This window comes from Carettochelys insculpta, chromosome 1 (assembly GCF_033958435.1).
Source record: "Carettochelys insculpta isolate YL-2023 chromosome 1, ASM3395843v1, whole genome shotgun sequence".
In the NCBI taxonomy this organism is placed as follows: Eukaryota; Metazoa; Chordata; order Testudines; family Carettochelyidae; genus Carettochelys; species Carettochelys insculpta.
In genome coordinates, this window is record NC_134137.1 from 296,261,039 (window position 1) to 296,279,180 (window position 18,142).

Below are 18,142 nucleotides of genomic sequence, written 5' to 3' on the forward strand. Positions count from 1 at the left end.
CCAACCACCTTCGGACTCCACTCCGGATTTTCTGTCAGGGTTCACTCCCTTTGCCTTTCTCCTTCCCAGGATAACCCACAAGGCAGTGGGGTCTGGAGAATGTGGTTAAGGATCCCACTACTTCATACCTCCCTGTCTCCACAGCTCCCTGTGGAGCAATGACCTCATATCCCGGGACCCTCCTCCCTACCTTTCGCCCCCCCCCTCGCCCCCGCCAGCTACCATCATCATAGGACCATCCCCAACCCACTACCCCCATCTGCTCCCATGTCTGCCCTCCTCACTGCACTGGCCCCTCTCCCCCCAGCTGCTCTCAGTGCCCCCAGGTCCACCTTCCCCCATAGCTCTTCAGGCTCTTTTCTTCGGAGACTCCTTTTCCTGGTAGTGCTGCCTTGCAGGGCACAGGTGGAACACCATACCTGAAAAGGACAACAAACACGGGGCTCCTCCCTCGGCTAACTCCCAGAGGCAAACTCCCTTCCCTGTTGGCTGCTGCCCCCTGTTCGCTGGGAGCTCCCTTCTTATAGAGAGAGCTGCTGGCTGGTCAGGCCTGGCTCAAAGCCTTGCCTCTAGTCTATTCAGCCCTTGAAGGCTCACCTGGCAGGGAACTCCCCCAATTCACACCTTGCAAACTGCTCTTCTCTGCACAGCACAAGCTCAGGCACCCACCCAGGCAGCTGATCAAAACTGCCCTTCTCTGCAAAGTAACATAGCTGCACAGACAGACAGACAGACAGACATTCACCCACCAGCTCACCACACAGCCCCTCAAATCCCACACTCACCCAAGCTCCTCTAGGATGCTTTGCCCGGAGGCAAACTCCCTTCCCTGTTAGCTGCTGCCCCGTGTTCGCTGCTCACCTTGGCGTAGAGAATGAGTGCCAGGGGTTGCCTTCGACGGTGGGAGAGATCCTCGCATCTCACTGGACAGTCACCGCCCACCTCAAGCTGGGCAGCCCCCAGCCAATAGGGTACTGTCCCGCCACAGTTCACCTGCCTCGCTGGGTGCGTGAGGCTTAAGGTTCCTGAACCTGACAAGTGACTAAAATTTGGGCACCAGGCAAACCAATAAGAAAATCAACAAGAAATGAGAAACATCAACAATTCAAGCTTACTTGCTGGAATGTGCGGACCATGCTGACCGGCTTGACTGAAGATCTTCAGGCCATCAGTGACACCCGAAAGACCGCTGTCATCAACGAGGAACTGAAGAGGCTCAGAGTTGATATCGCTGCACTGCAAGAGACGCGACTCGCAGATTCGGGATCTCTAAAGGAAAAGGACTACACCTTTTTCTGGCAGGGTAAAGCCCAAGAAGAACCCAGAGAGCATGGCGTTGGCTTTGCTGTCAGAAACACCCTTCTACAAATGGTGCAATTAGTCATGGGTGGATCAGAAAGACTTCTTCGGATCACGCTTCAAACTTGCACCGGTCCTGTCCACCTGATCAGCGCTTATGCTCCAACCCTGTATGCCACACCAGAAGTAAAAGACAAGTTCTACGACGTGCTTAGTGCTGCTGTAGTGCAAATACCTGCTCGTGAACAACTGTACATCTTGGGTGACTTCAATGCAAGATTTGGAGTTGATCGGGCCTCATGGCCTTCCTGCTTAGGACACTTCGGTGTGGGAAAAATGAATGACAATGGACAGCGTCTCCTTGAACTGTGCACGTACTACAATCTGTGCATCACAAACACATTCTTCCGAACGAAGCCACAGCACAGAGTGTCATGGAGACACCCACGCTCGAAGCACTGGCATCAACTAGATGTGGTCATCACTAGGCGTAATAACCTCAAAAACGTCCTTCTGATATGCAGCTATCATAGTGCTGACTGTGATATAGATCACTCGCTAGTTTGCTCCAAGCTCAAGCTGAGACCCAAGAAGCTGTACCGCTCTAAACGTGCTGGAAGGCCCCGCATTGACGCCAGAAAGACGGCAAACTCGGAGAAAGCTGAAAAGTTCAGAGAGAGCCTCCAGGAAAATCTGCTCAGCGGCCGTGGGGTCGTCGATGCGACATGCAAATAGCAACATCTGAGGGATACAGTTTACAACACAGCCTTGTCGGTGTTTGGAAGAAAAGCTAGAAACACGAACGACTGGTTCGAAGCTAACTCTGATGAGAAGATTCCAGTCATTGAAAAGAAGTGCGCTGCACTCCTGAGCTGTGTCTACACGTGCACGCTACTTCGAAGTAGCCGCACTAACTTCGAAATAGCGCCCGTCGTGGCTACACGCGTCGGGCGCTATTTCGAAGTTAACTTCGACATTAGGCGGCGAGACGTCGAAGTCGCTAACCTCATGAGGGGATCGGAATAGCGCCCTACTTCGACGTTCAACGTCGAAGTAGGGACCGTGTAGACGATCCGCGTCCCGCAACGTCGAAATTGCTGGGTCCTCCATGGCGGCCATCAGCTGGGGGGTTGAGAGATGCTCTCTCTCCAGCCCCTGCGGGGCTCTATGGTCACCGTGGGCAGCAGCCCTTAGCCCAGGGCTTCTGGCTGCTGCTGTGGCAGCTGGGGATCCATGCTGCAGGCACAGGGTCTGCAACCAGTTGTCGGCTCTGTGTATCTTGTGTTGTTTAGTGCAACTGTGTCTAGGAGGGGCCCTTTAAGGGAGCGGCTTGCTGTCAAGTCCGCCCTGTGACCCTGTCTGCAGCTGTGCCTGGCACCCTTATTTCAATGTGTGCTACTTTGGCGTGTAGACGTACTCTCGCAGCGCCTATTTCGATGTGGTGCTGCGCAACGTCGAAGTTGAACATCGACGTTGCCAGCCCTGGAGGACGTGTAGACGTTATTCATCGAAATAGCCTATTTCGATGTTGGCTTCACGTGTAGACGTAGCCCTGGAGTACAAACGCTTGCTGAGAGGGTGTACCCCGAATCGCAGTACGGATTCCATGCAGAGAGGTCTACCGTTGACATGGTCTTCTCTCTAAGGCAGCTGCAGGAGAAGTGCAGGGAGCAGAGAAAGCCACTCTACGTAGCCTTCATTGACCTGACCAAGGCCTTTGACTTGGTCAGCAGGGATGGTCTGTTCAAACTGCTCCACAAGATAGGCTGTCCTCCATGGTTACTCAGGATGATCCAGTCATTCCACGAAGACATGAGAGGAACCATCCAATATGACGGCGCATTATCGGATGCTTTCAGAATCAGGAGCAGCGTTAAACAAGGATGCGTGCTTGTTCCGACATTGTTCGGGATCTTCTTCTCATTCCTCCTGAAGCATGCCTTTGGATCTTCAACAGAGGGCATCTTGCTGCACACAAGATCTGATGGGAAACTGTTTAACCTTGCAAGGCTGAAAGCTAAGTCTAAGGTGCGAGAAGTCCTCATCAGAGACATGCTGTTCACAGACGATGCTGCTGTAGTGTCACACAGAAGACCAGCTTCAAAAACTACTGGATCAGTTCTCCAAAGTGTGCAAGGACTTTGGGCTTACCATCAGCCTAAAGAAGACAAACGTACTCGGTCAGGATGTTTCTGAATCCCCATCAATCAGCATTGACAACTATACGTTAGAGGTCGTCCACGAGTTCTTTTACCTCGGGTCCACCATCACTGACACCCTGTCGTTGGACACTGAGCTAAATAAGAGGATCGGAAAAGCAGCCACAACTCTGTCCAGATTCAGCAAGAGAGTGTGGAATAACAACAAGCTGTACACTCACACCAAAATGCAAGTCTACAGAGCCTGCATCCTCAGCACCCTCCTTTATGGCAGCAAGACTTGGACCCTGCATGCCCGCCAGGGAAAGAGGCTGAACGTCTTCCACTTGTGCTGCCTCAGGCGCGTCCTTGGAATCTCATGGAAGGACAGAGTGACCAACACCGCTGTCCTCGAGCAAGCTGGAATCCCAGCCATGCACACCCTCCTCAGGCAGCGTCGACTCCGCTGGCTTGGCCACGTCCACAGGATGAACAATGGAAGGAATCCAGAAGACATCCTGTATGGTGAGCTAGCCTCTGGCAGAAGACCTCCTGGACGCCCCCAGTTGCGTTACAAAGATGTCTGCAAGAGAGACCTCAGAGAGGTAGACATCGAGCTGGACAACTGGGAAGAACTTGCAGGCGACCGCAGCAGATGGAGGCAGGGTTTACACAAGGGCCTTCAGAAGGGCGAGTTGAAGATCAGACAGCTAGCAGAGGAGAAGCGAGCACACAGAAAGCACAATAAGGACTTGCCAGACACCCACTACATCTGCAAGAGATTCAGCAAGGACTGTTACTCTTGTGTGGGTCTTTATAGTCACAATAGACGCTGTAAATGAAGTCCTCAACTGAAACTTTGAAGGGCGCGATCCATAGTCTATGCAGACTGAAGGATGCCTACTACTACTACCTGTTCGCTGCTCACCTTGTTCGCTGGGAGCTCCCTTCTTATAGAGAGAACTACTGGCTGGTCAGGCCTGGCTCAAAGCCTTGCCTCCAGTCTTTTCAGCCCTTGAAGGCTCACCTGGCAGGGAACTCCCCCAGTTCACACCTTGCAAACTGTTCTTCTCTACAAAATAATTTTAGTTTTCCTTTATAAGGACTTCTGCTACCACATCAACTATTTGAATAATCAAGATGATTTGATGCACTTCTGTTCAATGAATAGTCCATATTTCCGTTCAAGGGCTAGATCATGGCTTTCTTCAGCAGTCTCTCCGACAGAAGTAGAATGGGGGGTTCCCAGGTATCTTATCAAGACCTTTGATGTCACAAGGTGTATAGAAGCCTATTATGACTGAGGGGCAAGGTAACACGAGGCTTTCCTTTGGTGTAACAAGAAGATTTTATAAGAGGGAAGGGAACACAAGAGGGGAATCTCTTTTTTTGCTGGTACAGGTAGTGATTATGTTAGGGACACTGTTCACTACTGATGCTGCTGTGGGAAGACCGATTGTAAACTGTTCTGTTTTTCTAACTATCCTAGGTCCATTCTGTTCATTCATCTGACTTGTTCTCAGTCTAATCTGTATGGGTTCCTGCTTTCTGAGAAGACTTGAAGGGGTGTTTGATAATGTCAGTTACTTAGTCTACGTTGCTACTACTGCAGAAAGTCAATCTAAGATATGCAACTCCAGCTACATGAGTAACATAGCAGGAGCTGACATCCCTCAGGCTGAGTTAGTGCAGTGTCTACACTGGGTATGGGTTGCGTGGCTGATGGGAGAAACTGTCCCACCAATTTTCCTTACTCTTCTCATTGGCTACATCTACAGTAGACGCATCTGTCTACAGAAGTTACTGTTGGAAAAGCTGTTCCAGCAAAACTGTTGACAGATCGTGTCCACACATAAAAGTGGATCATCTTTTGACCCACTTTGTTGACAAAAGGGCCCCCCTGGTGCATCTACATGGCTTTTTTGTCAATAAAACCTCAGTTTTGTCTACAAAACTCTCTCGTGTAGCCATAGCCACTGAGTGTAGAGTACAAGGGTTGACCACAGAGTGATCTGTGTTCCATTTGGCAGGTCATCATGAGACCCACTAACCCAGCTGCCTGTGGATTGGTGTCAGAGCATCAATCCCCACTTCAGAATAGATGTAGCATAAATTGTAGTTTGAGTTTTCCTAGTCTGTGCCAGCTGAAACCTCCCATTCTGTTGGTAGAGTTATGATTGTCTTCTTTGTCTAAGTATTTTCTTTAGAATAAATAGCATTCTTCTTGCTCTGAAAGTTGAAAGTGTCTGACTGAGCAGAGTCAGACATCCAATATAGCAGGCATGTTCTGTTTTCCCTGTGGATTAGAAGAATTTAGACCTAAACTAGGGGAATGTGAAGAACTCAAATTACCAGATGGTGAATCACCCTTTAATAATTGTTTCCTGGAGTTGCTAAATCCTGGCACCCACAAGAGCAGAGGCAATTTTTTATTTATTCTTATGTGGAGGGCAGGATCTCATCCAATAGGTGCATATATCTGAATCACTCAATAATAATGCCTATAATCTTATTTGATTTAACATCCTTTATGAGGATAATACCAAAGAAACCAACTAGAGTAGCATTTAACTTAAAAAAAGGGAACTACACAACAAAGAAAACAGTTAAAAGGAAATTAAAAAGGACAGTCACAAGGGACATGCCTGCAAGCTGCATGGAGACTGTTTAGAGACACCATAATAGATATTTAAACTAAATTTATACCCAAGACTTTTAAAAAATAAAAAAAAATGGCGTTTGGGCGGGGGCACAAAAATGAAGAGGTGGTTAGAGGCAAAAAGATATTTTTCAAAATTGAAAGTCAAATCCTCTATCAAGAAAGATAGAAAGGAACATAAACTCTGCCAAGTCAGTTGGGCAGGTCAAAAAAGAATTGAAGAGCAACGCAAAAGGCACAAATTCTAAGCAATCAAAAAGGATCTGTCAAAAAAGATATCTCAAAAAGGATATTTTAGGCAACAGAAATGATTAGGGGAATGGAACAGCTTCCAAGTAAAGAGAGACCAGGACTAGTCATCCTAGAAAAGAGACGACTACCCATCTAAAGAAGTGGGTCTTACATGTGAGAGCTTATTATAAATAAAATTATTCGCCTTTAAGGTGCTACCAGACTGCTTATTTTTTGTGAAGCTACAGAATATCATGGCTACCCTTTTGAGGGTATGTCCACACTAGAGGGTTTTGTTGGCAAAATGGCTGTTTTGATGACAAAACCAGCAGAGCATCCAGATTACCAATGTGTTCTGTTGACATGCAGCACTTTCGTTGACAGATGTATCCCTCACCCCTTGAGGATAACATCTCTGTCAACAGAGGGCTGTCGACAGAAAGCCAGTCTAGATGCTCCAGGGGGACCTCTGTTGAGAGACTGGGCTTCCGGGACATCAGGCAGCCCTGTCTTCTGTGCTTCTGGTTGGCCGTTTTGCCAACAGAAGTGTTGTTGGACAATATCTGCTGACAAAAACTTCTATTGACAAATCCCTGTAATCTAGACATAGCCTGAAACTATTTACTAGGGAACATGACAGAGGTACAGCAAACTCTTTCACATCCAGCATTCTGTCTTCTGGAACTCTCAGGTAACTGGCATTTTAACTGTCAGTAAATTTTAGTTACATTTTCCATAAGTACAGTATAGTGAAAGTAAACACAAATACATGAAGTATAATTTTACTGTGTACAATATTACTATTGTCGGTAAATGAAGTACTCTGCATACATATGTTACTTAATGTCTAATCTTGTTTTTCTTTAGTGTTGTGCATTGCTAGGTATACCTCTCTGTTGTTCAGAATATTTGAATATCTGGCAACCTCCCAGTCCTTGTGCTGCCGGGTATGAAAGATTTTACTGCATTTAAAATCATAAGTTGTATGGAGAAAGTGATTATGGAAGTTCATAAGATAGATAAGTTCATGGAGGATAGGTCCATCAGTAGTTCTCAGATAAGATGTTCAGGAATGCAATCACATGGTCTGGATGTTCCAAACCTCTGACAACCAGAAGTCGGGAATAGATGATGGCGTGGATCACTTGATGATTCATCTGTTCATTCCATCTGAAGTTTCTGGTAGTGGCCACTGGCAGAAAACAGGATACAGAGTAAGAGGGATCATTCGTCTCACCCAGTATGGCCATTCTAATGTTCAGATCCTCTTGAATTTATAGACACTTCTGTTAAAACAGCAATAATCATTACATCTATATTCATGATTTCCATCTAGGTTTGCAAACTTTGTTGATTTCAATCCAAGTGGTACATGTGTAGTTTCTGCAGGTTCTAATCATACAGTGAAGCTCTGGGATATTCGAATGAACAAGTTACTGCAACATTATCGAGGTAAAAGCTCATATAGCTCACAATAACTAAGCCTGCTTATTTAATATATTTTCTTTAAAAGTAAATGTCTGGTAACTTTAAAGGATAGTTAAGTGAATGTTCCTTATTTACATTTTAGTATGTCCTTCTCTCATTTTATGCTGCTGAGAATACTGGTCTTAACTGGAAATTGTTTGCCTCCTAACTCTTATTGAGAGAAGGCTGTTGCAAGTGTTATCAAAATGGAACTAAGAAATGGTCACACAAGGTTGAGTTCATTCAGTTTAACAGTTGATTTCTGAGGTTATCTTGATTGGAAATCCCACTGCTCTTGGATGTGGAGACAGGTGCTGTTTCCTGGTGGCTCATTGTAGAATTTTTTACCTGGCCATTGTGAAAGGGATGTACTGTATTTGGTTCCTGAAAAGGCATGAGCTACACTCCTCAATAACATAATAAGCAGCTATAAGAAAGATGTTGCTTAATAACAGTTAACTGAGAAAGTGTGGTTTAGTGGTTAACGCATGAGATTTGTCTTGTAATGCTAACCATACCTCTCAGTAGTATTCTGGTCTTGGACAAGTTACTTATCCTTTCACTGGCTTTCCATATAGATGTTTCAAGTAATAGTTAATATTTGAAAAATGTTCTGGGAAATAGCTCAGAAAAGAGAAGTATTACTGCTGTTGATTAATCACAGTTAACTCATGCAATCAACTCAAATACATTAATTGTGGTAAAAAAATTAATCACAAGTAATTACAGGTTTATTTACAATATTAAAATGGTTTATTTAAATACTTTTATATGTTTGTCTGCATTTTCAAATATATTTATTTCAATTAGAACACAATGCAAAGTGTAGAGGGTGCACTTTGTTTTTATTAAAAATAAACTGAAAAAATATTTTTTATCTTGTGCAAGTGCTGTAAAACAATCTCTTTGTGGTGAAACTGCAATTTAGAAATGTAGAGCATTTTCATTAGATAACTTTACTCTAAAACAAAACAATGTAAAACTTCAGGACTTACAAATCCGCTCAATACTACCTCTTATTCAGGCAATCGTTTGTTTATATTTATGGGAGATAATGCTGCATGCTTCTCATTTACCATCACCCAGTTCCATCTTTAGTGCCGGTTGAGTCCATCCCCTGCGTGTTCACCAGAACCTACACATGAACTTAATATACCCTTGATGCCAGAGGTATTCATTCCATGTGGTGTAGGAGCTCCTACACAACATGAAGCCATTCTCTTCCCTCAGACAGGGAAAGTTACCAGAATCAGGCCCCTCAGTCCCGGACTCCAGTGCATCACTCCTTGGCACTTGCCCAGGCAGAGCAGCTGTGCAGATCTTTTGAGTCTTGGCCACTAATGCTCAGTGTCTAGAAGTATGGCTCCTCTATGGTCTTTCTTCATGGATACTTCTCAGTCCAAAACCAACTCATACAAATCCCACTGCAGCAGGAGAAGAATGTTCACATCCACACAGGACTGGCATTGTTGCCCAGTTCCATGGTCAGCCCAGCAGCCAGCCAGCCCCCTGCAAAGTGATCCTTTTGGACTCCCAGGTCTCTTCACTAAATCCAAGGTTACAGCCAAGGGCTATTGGGCACTGTCTCCTCACTCATAGTAATTCCCCCACTGGCACCACCAACTTTGGTGGCAGTACAAGCTGGTGCTGATCTGCCAATGCCTTTAGCAGTGGTGCCATCATCAACCACCTGACTTCCTTTCACCTCAGTACAGACTATGGAACATTCAACTCTGGCTAGGCCAAACTCCTCAGAAGGCCTTTTGCGACTGTGGTCAAGGATGTCACACCAGTCTCCTCTCTGGATCCATCCCACCTTACCTTCTCATCCCAACTAGCTCCTTTCTACTTTGCATAGTCTCTGATTACCTCAGACTGATGAGTACTTCACTTGGTAAAGAGGTGAGACTCCATCCAGTACTCTTCCCTACATCCTTCTACCTCCTTTCCCTGTTCCTCTTCAGGGACCCTTCTTATAAGCAACTCCTCATTCAGGAGGTGGAGTCACTCTTGACGATAGGGGCAGTGGAGGCAGTTCCTCAAGAACACAGGGGCAAGGGTTTTTACTTATGTTGTTTCCTAATACCAAAAGTCAAGGCAGCCTCCAGCCCATTCTGTGCCTGCAAGAACTTAACAGATTCTTGAAGAAACTCAAGCGGTACATAATCTTACTGGATACAGCAGGCTGGTATGCCACCCTTAACCTGAAGGACACATGTACTTCCATATTGCGAACTATCAGCCCTACAGGAAAAAACTCAGGTTTGTCATGAACACTCACTATCAGTTTATAGTCCTCCCATTTGGTCTATCTGTAGCACTTTGAGTTTTCACAAAATGCATGGCAGTCATTGCCACATTTCTGTGCAAAAATAGCAAGAAGTCCTGTGGCAACTTCATAAACTAACAGATTTTTTGGAGCATAAGCTTTTGGGACAAAAACCCACTTTGTCAGATGCATCTTTGCCCCAAAAGCTTATGCTCCAAAAAATACGTTACTCTGTAAGGTGCCACAGGGCATCTCATTATTTTTGCGGATACAGACTAACACGGCTACCCCTCTGATTTCTGTGCAGGCACCAGGTACAGGTGTTCCATACCTTGATGACTGGCTCATTGGAATCAATTCAAGAACCAGGTAGAAGCCCATGTAAGATTCATCAAAGTTACCTTTATGGGCTCTTCAACAAGACATAATCCACTCTGTCCCCAGTCCAGAGGATAGAGTTTATTGATGCAGTACTGGAGTCGACCCAAGTGTGGGCATACCTTCCAAAAGTGAGCTTTCAGGCCATGGCTGCTCTCATTCAAGACCTCACACAGTTCCCCAGTACCACAGCACAGAACTGCCTGAAATTACTGGGACATATAGCAGCACATATGTGTGTGGTGTGACATGCCAGAGCCTTCCAGACCTACTTGACAGATGGATAATGATAAGGTATTGCAGGCTTTTCCCCAAACCCCCTGCAGTTAGGTGCACAGTGGGATAGCTACCCACAGTGCACGCCTCTGCGCATCAGTGCAAGTGTTGCTAGTGAGAACACATTCCACAGACATAACTGGCTGAATAAGGCATTGCTTACACTTTAAAGTGACCACGCTTAGCAAGGCAGTGTGGTCACAGCAAGAGCACTGGGCGAGAGCTCACCCAGCATGCCTACCTCCATGAGGAAAGTAGCTAACAGCACTGAGAGCATTGTAGCACTATCCACATTGGTACTTCACAATACTCTAACTTGCTATTCTTATGGGGGAGTGGCGGGAGGATATGTTTTCCACTGTCAGATTAATGTCGACTACAAAGTTGACTTTGTAGTGTAGACATGCCCTAAATCTATTGCCAGATTTGAAGGAAACAGCTAGTTTAGTGCTCTCTGGGGTGGTCTTGATTTCATTGTCTTTTACTTGAAGATCAAGAATAAGGCTGCATCTACACCGAGAGAATATTTTGTAAGACATTTAGCCCGATTTTATCAAGTGCCTGTCTTCACTCTAAATTCCATTAGCTTGATCTATGGAGCACTAAAGTTGACATATTATCAATATCATAATATTGTTGTAACCTGCCAGGTGTAGCATTCAGGTCAAATCTAAAATTCTGAATGAAGGGTAGTGAGGAAGCATCATGTCTTTAAATGGAATTCATAAGCCTCCAGAAATATCCCATATGTGCCCCACAATGCCCCATAGTTCTCTGCTCTGACCTCTTCCATCTCCACTGCTCTCAGGTGTGCAGGAATTAGGCAACAGAGACCATTTCAGTTTGGCACCTGGAAGCCAGTGGCTGTAATTTCATGCTTGTATGTGAGGCTGAGAAATCTTCTTTCGCTCTTTGCTACTAGTGTGCCTCTGGGGTCTGTGATTCTGTGTCTACCTTTCCTAGCTTCCTCCCCACTTAACATCAAGCATGTGTTCCAGTGCTTTTGCATCCTGTTTTGAAAACCTGCCAGTTGGGAAGCCTGAAATCTTTTTTTCTAGCCTTTCCTATCTGCTTTACTACCCTCCCCTACCCTCACTTATAAAAAGCACATCTCTCATACAGGCAAGCCAGATCCTGCCTGGGAAAGCGGGTGTTTGGTTAACATGGCAGGGGAATGAGGGAAATGAACAGTAGGATGATGTCATCGGGTATGCACAGCCACTTGCAGGGCATTTTTTTTCCATGCTGTTCAAGTTAAAATACCCAGAATGCTACTGGGCTCAGGGAACTGTGTGATAGGTTCCAACAATACACTACTGCAACCGTCAATCTTGATGACGTGTGTGTGGCAGCAATAGTTCGATTTTTGTGGGGAGCCTGTGGGAAGTTAAGGGTGCTCAAAATTGAATTTATAAAACTCAGCATTAAAAATTAAAGTCAATTTTAGCTTGTAGTGTACACACAGCCTAAGCATGGTGTGTCAAAGTAGTGCTGAATAGGTTTTTGAGAACTAATTAATTGAACTTGTTTCAGTTGAGGATGATCTGTTTAATAGTTGGCTGAATGTTCTGCTCATCTCTTTTCCATGTTTGTTTTTGGTGAAGCTTTTTTGAGGTGTGGAGTATAACGTAAAATCATTTTTCCCACGTTAGTAGTAGCTATTTTTAATAGCTACAAAAATTTGTATATTAAAATTTTCCAAGTCTTATAGCAAAGACTACTAACCCCCAAATAGCAAAATGTTAACAATAATTAAAAAGAGCCATAGTCAGTGTGATAGTTCATTTAGTGGGGCAAAGAAATGAGATTAATATATGTATATATTACCAAATATGAGGATGAACTCCATTCAGTGTCTGTTGATACTCTGTAACAGGGAGGTCTTACACCGTGTTGTTTGTCCATAACCTCAATAGATTTAAAGTAAGTAGGACATGAGGAACATCTATAGGAAATGAACATGCTCTGCAGCTTACAACATCTGGATCTGATGGATAGTACCATTCCCTAGTGAAGCATGTGTTTAAGCTTTAAGCCTGTGCCTAGTCACAGTGAAGTTTAGCTTTGTGCTGAGATACTTTGTTATATCAGGATGTAGCAGTATAACTAATGGGACTCAATCCTTGTCCAAGGACAGAAATTAATAGTCCAAAAAAAAAAAAAAAAAAAAAAGGTAAAAGCTGTGTTAACCAGCAAGTTCGGCTGACCAACAATGGCCACCAGGGACAGCAGGCCCAGCTCAACTAACCAGAACATTTGATTATCCTTCAGCCCTCATTCCCCAGGAATGCTGGGTAATGAAGCTTGTACTGTATTAATTAAATAGGTCTTTTCTATAAATATTAGTAAATCATCATTCCTTTTTGTCAACATTTTTAATTTTTAGAAGAATGTCATTGGAGTTAAACTCTTCAATATATTTCAATTTTAATCCCTTAGAAACTGTCCTATAGTTTTACAGACTTTGAGACGTTACTATAGCCTCAAGAATTAGAGGGGTAGCCATGTTACTCTGCATCTTCAAAAACAATAAGAAGTCCTGTGGCACTTATAGACTAACAGAAATTTTGGAGCATAAGCTTTCATGGGCAAAGACCCACTTCATAAGAATTCATATTCATTTTAAAAAGCTACATGCTGTGAGAGTCAGCTTAAGAATCCAAGTTGGGCTAATAAGAGGGAGCCTTGTTACTGAATCAGCAACAAAGGGTCCTGTGGCACCTTGTAGACTAACAGAAAAGTTTTGAGCATGAGCTTTTGTGAGCACAGACTTCCAGGCCAGGCCTGCAGATTTCCAAGACCAGCATCTGATGAAGTGAGTCTGTGCTCACGAAAGCTCATGCTGAAAACTTTTCTGTTAGTCTATAAGGTGCCACAGAACCCTTCGTTGCTGTTACAGATCCAGACTAACACGGCTACCCCTCCGATACTTGTTACTGAATGTCCTTTCTTTTCACCTTAAACTCATGTTATTGGGTCTAGGTACCAGAAAATACACTCAGCAGTGTGTGATCATAAGGAGTTCAGTTTTAACAGTATGAATTAAGAACAGAGACTCGCCTTTGCTTTATCATTTTTTGTTTTGTTTTGTCATATATTTTAGTATCATGATTTTAAACATTCTGGATATTAGTGTCTGAATTCTTTCTGTCCCTTGGTAAATTAAACAAATGTGGACAAATATACTCCCACACATGAGCAGGCCTGCCAGGGAAGACAGGGGAAAAAGGAGGCAACTGCCCTGGGGCCTGGTGATTCAAAAAGACTCAGGCCTCCTCGCCCTTGCTATTGCAGTGCAGTGATGGTAGCCAGAGCACCACCCCCTTTAAGTCTCAGCAGGAGCTCGGGGTGGAGCTCAAAGGCTGGCAGAAGGAGGCTAGCCCTAGCCCCTCCCTTTCCACCTGAGGCCCCTCTCCACCGTGCTGTGAGGCCTGGCAATTCTGTCTTTCTCCTTGCACGTGAATGCTTTTTGTAATCAATTAATTGATACGGATTACCATAAAATACAATTATAGTCAGATTATGTTAAAAGTATTTTTAAATTTTAATTTGTTCCCCATGTTAGTTGGAAGACAACTAAATCTGCTTTCTTTATTTTAATAAAAGCAGAGATTACTTAAGCCTTTCAAATTTTTTCTATATTTTGTAGTTTTTTTCTTGTATTAGCATGGAATTGTTATTGCTTTCTTTCACGTTTTGGTTTTTTCTTTCACTAAGAATGGAAGCTGATTTACTATGTTGGGCACTGGAAAGCAGCTACTATCGTAGAAATATATTTTTTTCTATTTCCAATAGCTAATATCAATGTCTGAATTTTGTTTCATATGAATCAGTTCACAGAGCAGGAGTTAATTGTCTATCATTCCATCCATCTGGTAACTACCTTATCACTGCCTCTGCTGATGGTACCCTTAAAATTATGGATCTCTTAGAAGGAAGACTTATATATACACTTCATGGACACAAGGTATAGTACACTCATCTCTCACTATATGAGCACACTTGGTTCCTAACCTTTGTGCTCGTAGGTGAAAACTCATAAGAGGGACACTAAATTCCTACTAAAATACTTGTAAAAGTCTCTGGTTCCAAGTGCTCGGAGTGGCAGCAGCTGGTCTTGCTTTTGAAAGGTAAGTGAACCTGGAGTTGTGGGGGTTAAAGCCTGGCGGCAACTGGGGACATGAGTGGAAGGGAGGGTTAAAACATGGTGGTGGGTGGAGGGGGTTCAGGCTGCTTCAGGTTGAGTTTGTGGGGCCAGTGGGGGGGGGGATGTTTAAAGCTGCAGTGGTTCAGGTGCGTGGGGGTGGCTGGGGGGTGGGTTAAACTTCAGTGGTTTGGGGTGTGCAGGGCCGGCGGGGGGAGGGGGTTAGGTGTCAGCAGTTCAGGTGCACGGGGGGGGTTAGGTTTTGGTGGTTTGGGGTGCATAGGGCTGGTGGGGGGGTTAAATTTCGGCAGTTTGGGGTGCGTGGGGTGGGGGTAAATTTTGGCTGTGCGGGGAGGCAGCGGGGGGGGTTAGGTTTCAGCGGTTTGGTGTCTGCGGGGCTGGTGTGGGGAGTCAGACTGCCATGGGTTGGAGAGTAAGTCTCATATTAGCGGGGGGAGTTCTTTGTGTGAACTAAGGGAGGTATGCATGTTCCTGGTTTAAGCAAGTGCTCGTAAATAAAGTACTCATTTAACAAGGGATGAGTGTAGTTCTTTTTAAACTGAAATGTTAGTGAATTTTATCATATCTACATATGTTTAATAATTTCATTAGAGGAGAAATGACATACTTGAATGGTGCGCTAATTATGGCAGTTTGCCAATATATGACATTTCCATGGGGAGGCGGGAGAAACTCACAATAATGCAACAGAACTACAAAACCATAAGTGATAGTCATGGGGCTACTGTGTTTGTGCTTAATGCTGGATAACAGTTTTCATACTGAATTAATATTTGAAGTCAAGAGGGTTATTTTCTTCAATGATTTGAAGATTAGTTGTTTATCTAATAAATACATATGCTGTATAAGCCATCTGTAGTTAAACGAGGATTGTGTGGCAGTCTTAACAAGAACTTGCTATCTTCGCTGTTCTTTTCTCACTTGCTAATATGCAGCAAGCCCTCCTGATTAAATTATTTATGATCAAGTATATAATAAAGTAAATATAAAGTAAATTAGAGATAGGAAATAGCATTTAGAATTGATTAGGTATTAATATAGGATATAGGATTAGTATAATTAGTATTAATTATGATCCATATATTTTCCTGTGATTTTTGTAGTATTGGTCTTCCTCTCAATTTTAATTTTGTGGAAATGATTGTTGCACTTGGACTGTTTTCTTCTTGGTTGTTTGCAGTGTTGTTTTAGCCATGTTAGTCCTAGAATATTAAAGAGTTTAGATAGGTAATATTTTTTTATTGAACCAATTTCTATTTGTGAAAGAGATGAGCTTTTGAGATACACAGAGTTCCTCCTCTTCAGAAAGTGTGAAAGTTTGTCTCTTTTACGTACAGAAGGTGGGCTAATAAAAATATTACCTCCATCCTCTTTGTCTTTATTAGCATTATATTGTTGTTAGAGTTCTGTTGAACAATAGATGACTACAGGTTGAACCTCTTTAATCCAGAACTCTCGTTTGGCAAACTCCATAATCAGGAATGATTTTAGTTAGCTGGATGACCACTTATCATGGATGTGGCTATGTTTTTTGTGGTCCTATAAAGTTTGCTTTTCAGCCACCAGTCCTGGCTGTCTGTGTTGTAAGCTGTTATTTAGCTGTAATGTACCCCTAAAAGCCTTATATGAGCCCACTAAGCAGTGGAAGTGTTAGTAATGCTCCTAAACTATATGATCTTCCAATGTCTGGCAAATTCTCCCATCTGGCACCAGTCAGGTCCTGAGGGTGCCAGATTAGAGAAGTTCAACCTGTATTTCAATGTGGAGAGAGAGATTGTAATAGAAATAGATTCATTTAGCATATGACTGAATTTACCTTTTAATTTTACAGGGACCTGTGCTTTCTGTGGTCTTTTCCAAAGGTGGAGAAAAATTTGCATCAGGTGGAGCTGATCATCAGGTTTGTTGAAAAGCTTGATGTTCTGTACAAAACAATTATTCTTTCAGTACTTGTTACAGTAAGGGCTTGTCTACACTACCACCTTCCTTCAAAGGAAGGATGGTAATTAGGGTGTTGGGAGTTTACTAATGAAGTGCTGCTGTGAATAGGCAACACTTCATTTAGCAAATCCCCCCCCGACCGTGGCAACTCCAAAGTTTTAAACTTCGAAGTACCGGCACGCGTCTAGCCGCGGCACACCCACTGGTACTTCAAAGTGCTGGGGCAACTTCGAAGTCCCCTTGCTCCTCAAAATTTTGACGAGTAAGGGGATTTCGAAGTTGCCCCGGCACTTTGAAGTACCAGCGGGTGCGCCGCAGCTGGACGCGTGCTGGTACTTTGAAGTTTAAAACTTTGGAGTTGCTGCGGGGGTGGAATTTGCTTAATTAAGTGTTGTCTATGCACGGCAGCACTTCATTGGTAAACTCCCAACACCCTAATTACCATCCTTCCTTCGAAGTAAGGTGGTAGTGTAGACACAGACTAAGTGAATTAGTTAAATAGTGTTTTGAAACATGAGAATTACAATAGACTTATGTGATCCCTTTTGCACGTTTTTAGTAATTGTTTCTAGGTTTGCTTATATGTGTTTTAATTTGTTGTATCCTATACTATTTTTATGCAATAAAATTAATTTTTACTTTCACCAGTTCCAAATGAGTATTACGCTGAGAAACAGAACTACTCTCCATTTTTATTTTATGAGTTTCATATTAGGAGAAAGACACAAGAAATAATGTTTCAAGTTCAAGGAAACAATATGAGTCACAATACAATAATTCAAACAAATCTTTTCTATTCAGAACTGTGAAGCAGGAAAGCAATTTTGCTGTTACTAATGTTCTTCCACTAAAGATGATGATCTTGAAAATGATACACATAGGATGCACGTACGTGTATGCTCACAGACAGCCTGTTTGCCAGCTTGTCCCTTCTAATTGCAGGAAGATACGTTCTTCTTCGAGTGTCCCCGTGGGTGCTCCACATTAGGTGTCGGGCCTCGCCCGGCACCGCAGATCAGATCTTCCAAGTGGTTTCTGCCAGACCGCGCATGCGCCGGTGCGTGCCGCTTCCTTGCGCGCTCCTGGCCACGTGCGCGATCCGGTCCCCGCCAGTTCCTCTTAACCGCCGTCGGCTGCAGACGGAATCCGACTAGGTTACGGCCAAGTTAGCATATTCAATGGATTTAGCTGTTTTCTTTCAAGTTTTCAAGTTCTTAGTCTATTGTTAAGTTAGCCAGTTGTTATTTTCAAAAAAAAAAACAAGAAACAACAAGCGGGACGGAATTCAGTCCAGTCCTAGTAACAAGCGGAGCACCGGA

At 43.8% G+C, this 18,142-nt stretch overlaps 1 protein-coding gene across 1 annotated transcript in view; it reads left to right on the top strand.

The window, feature by feature from the left end:
- Positions 1-18,142, top strand: part of POC1B (POC1 centriolar protein B) — a 132,610-nt gene that overhangs the window by 23,288 nt on the left and 91,180 nt on the right. The window contains exons 6-8 of the mRNA XM_075012076.1: positions 7,664-7,779; positions 14,551-14,684; positions 16,714-16,782. Coding sequence (XP_074868177.1) covers positions 7,664-7,779; positions 14,551-14,684; positions 16,714-16,782 — 319 coding nt within the window. The remainder of the gene's footprint in view (positions 1-7,663; positions 7,780-14,550; positions 14,685-16,713; positions 16,783-18,142) is intronic.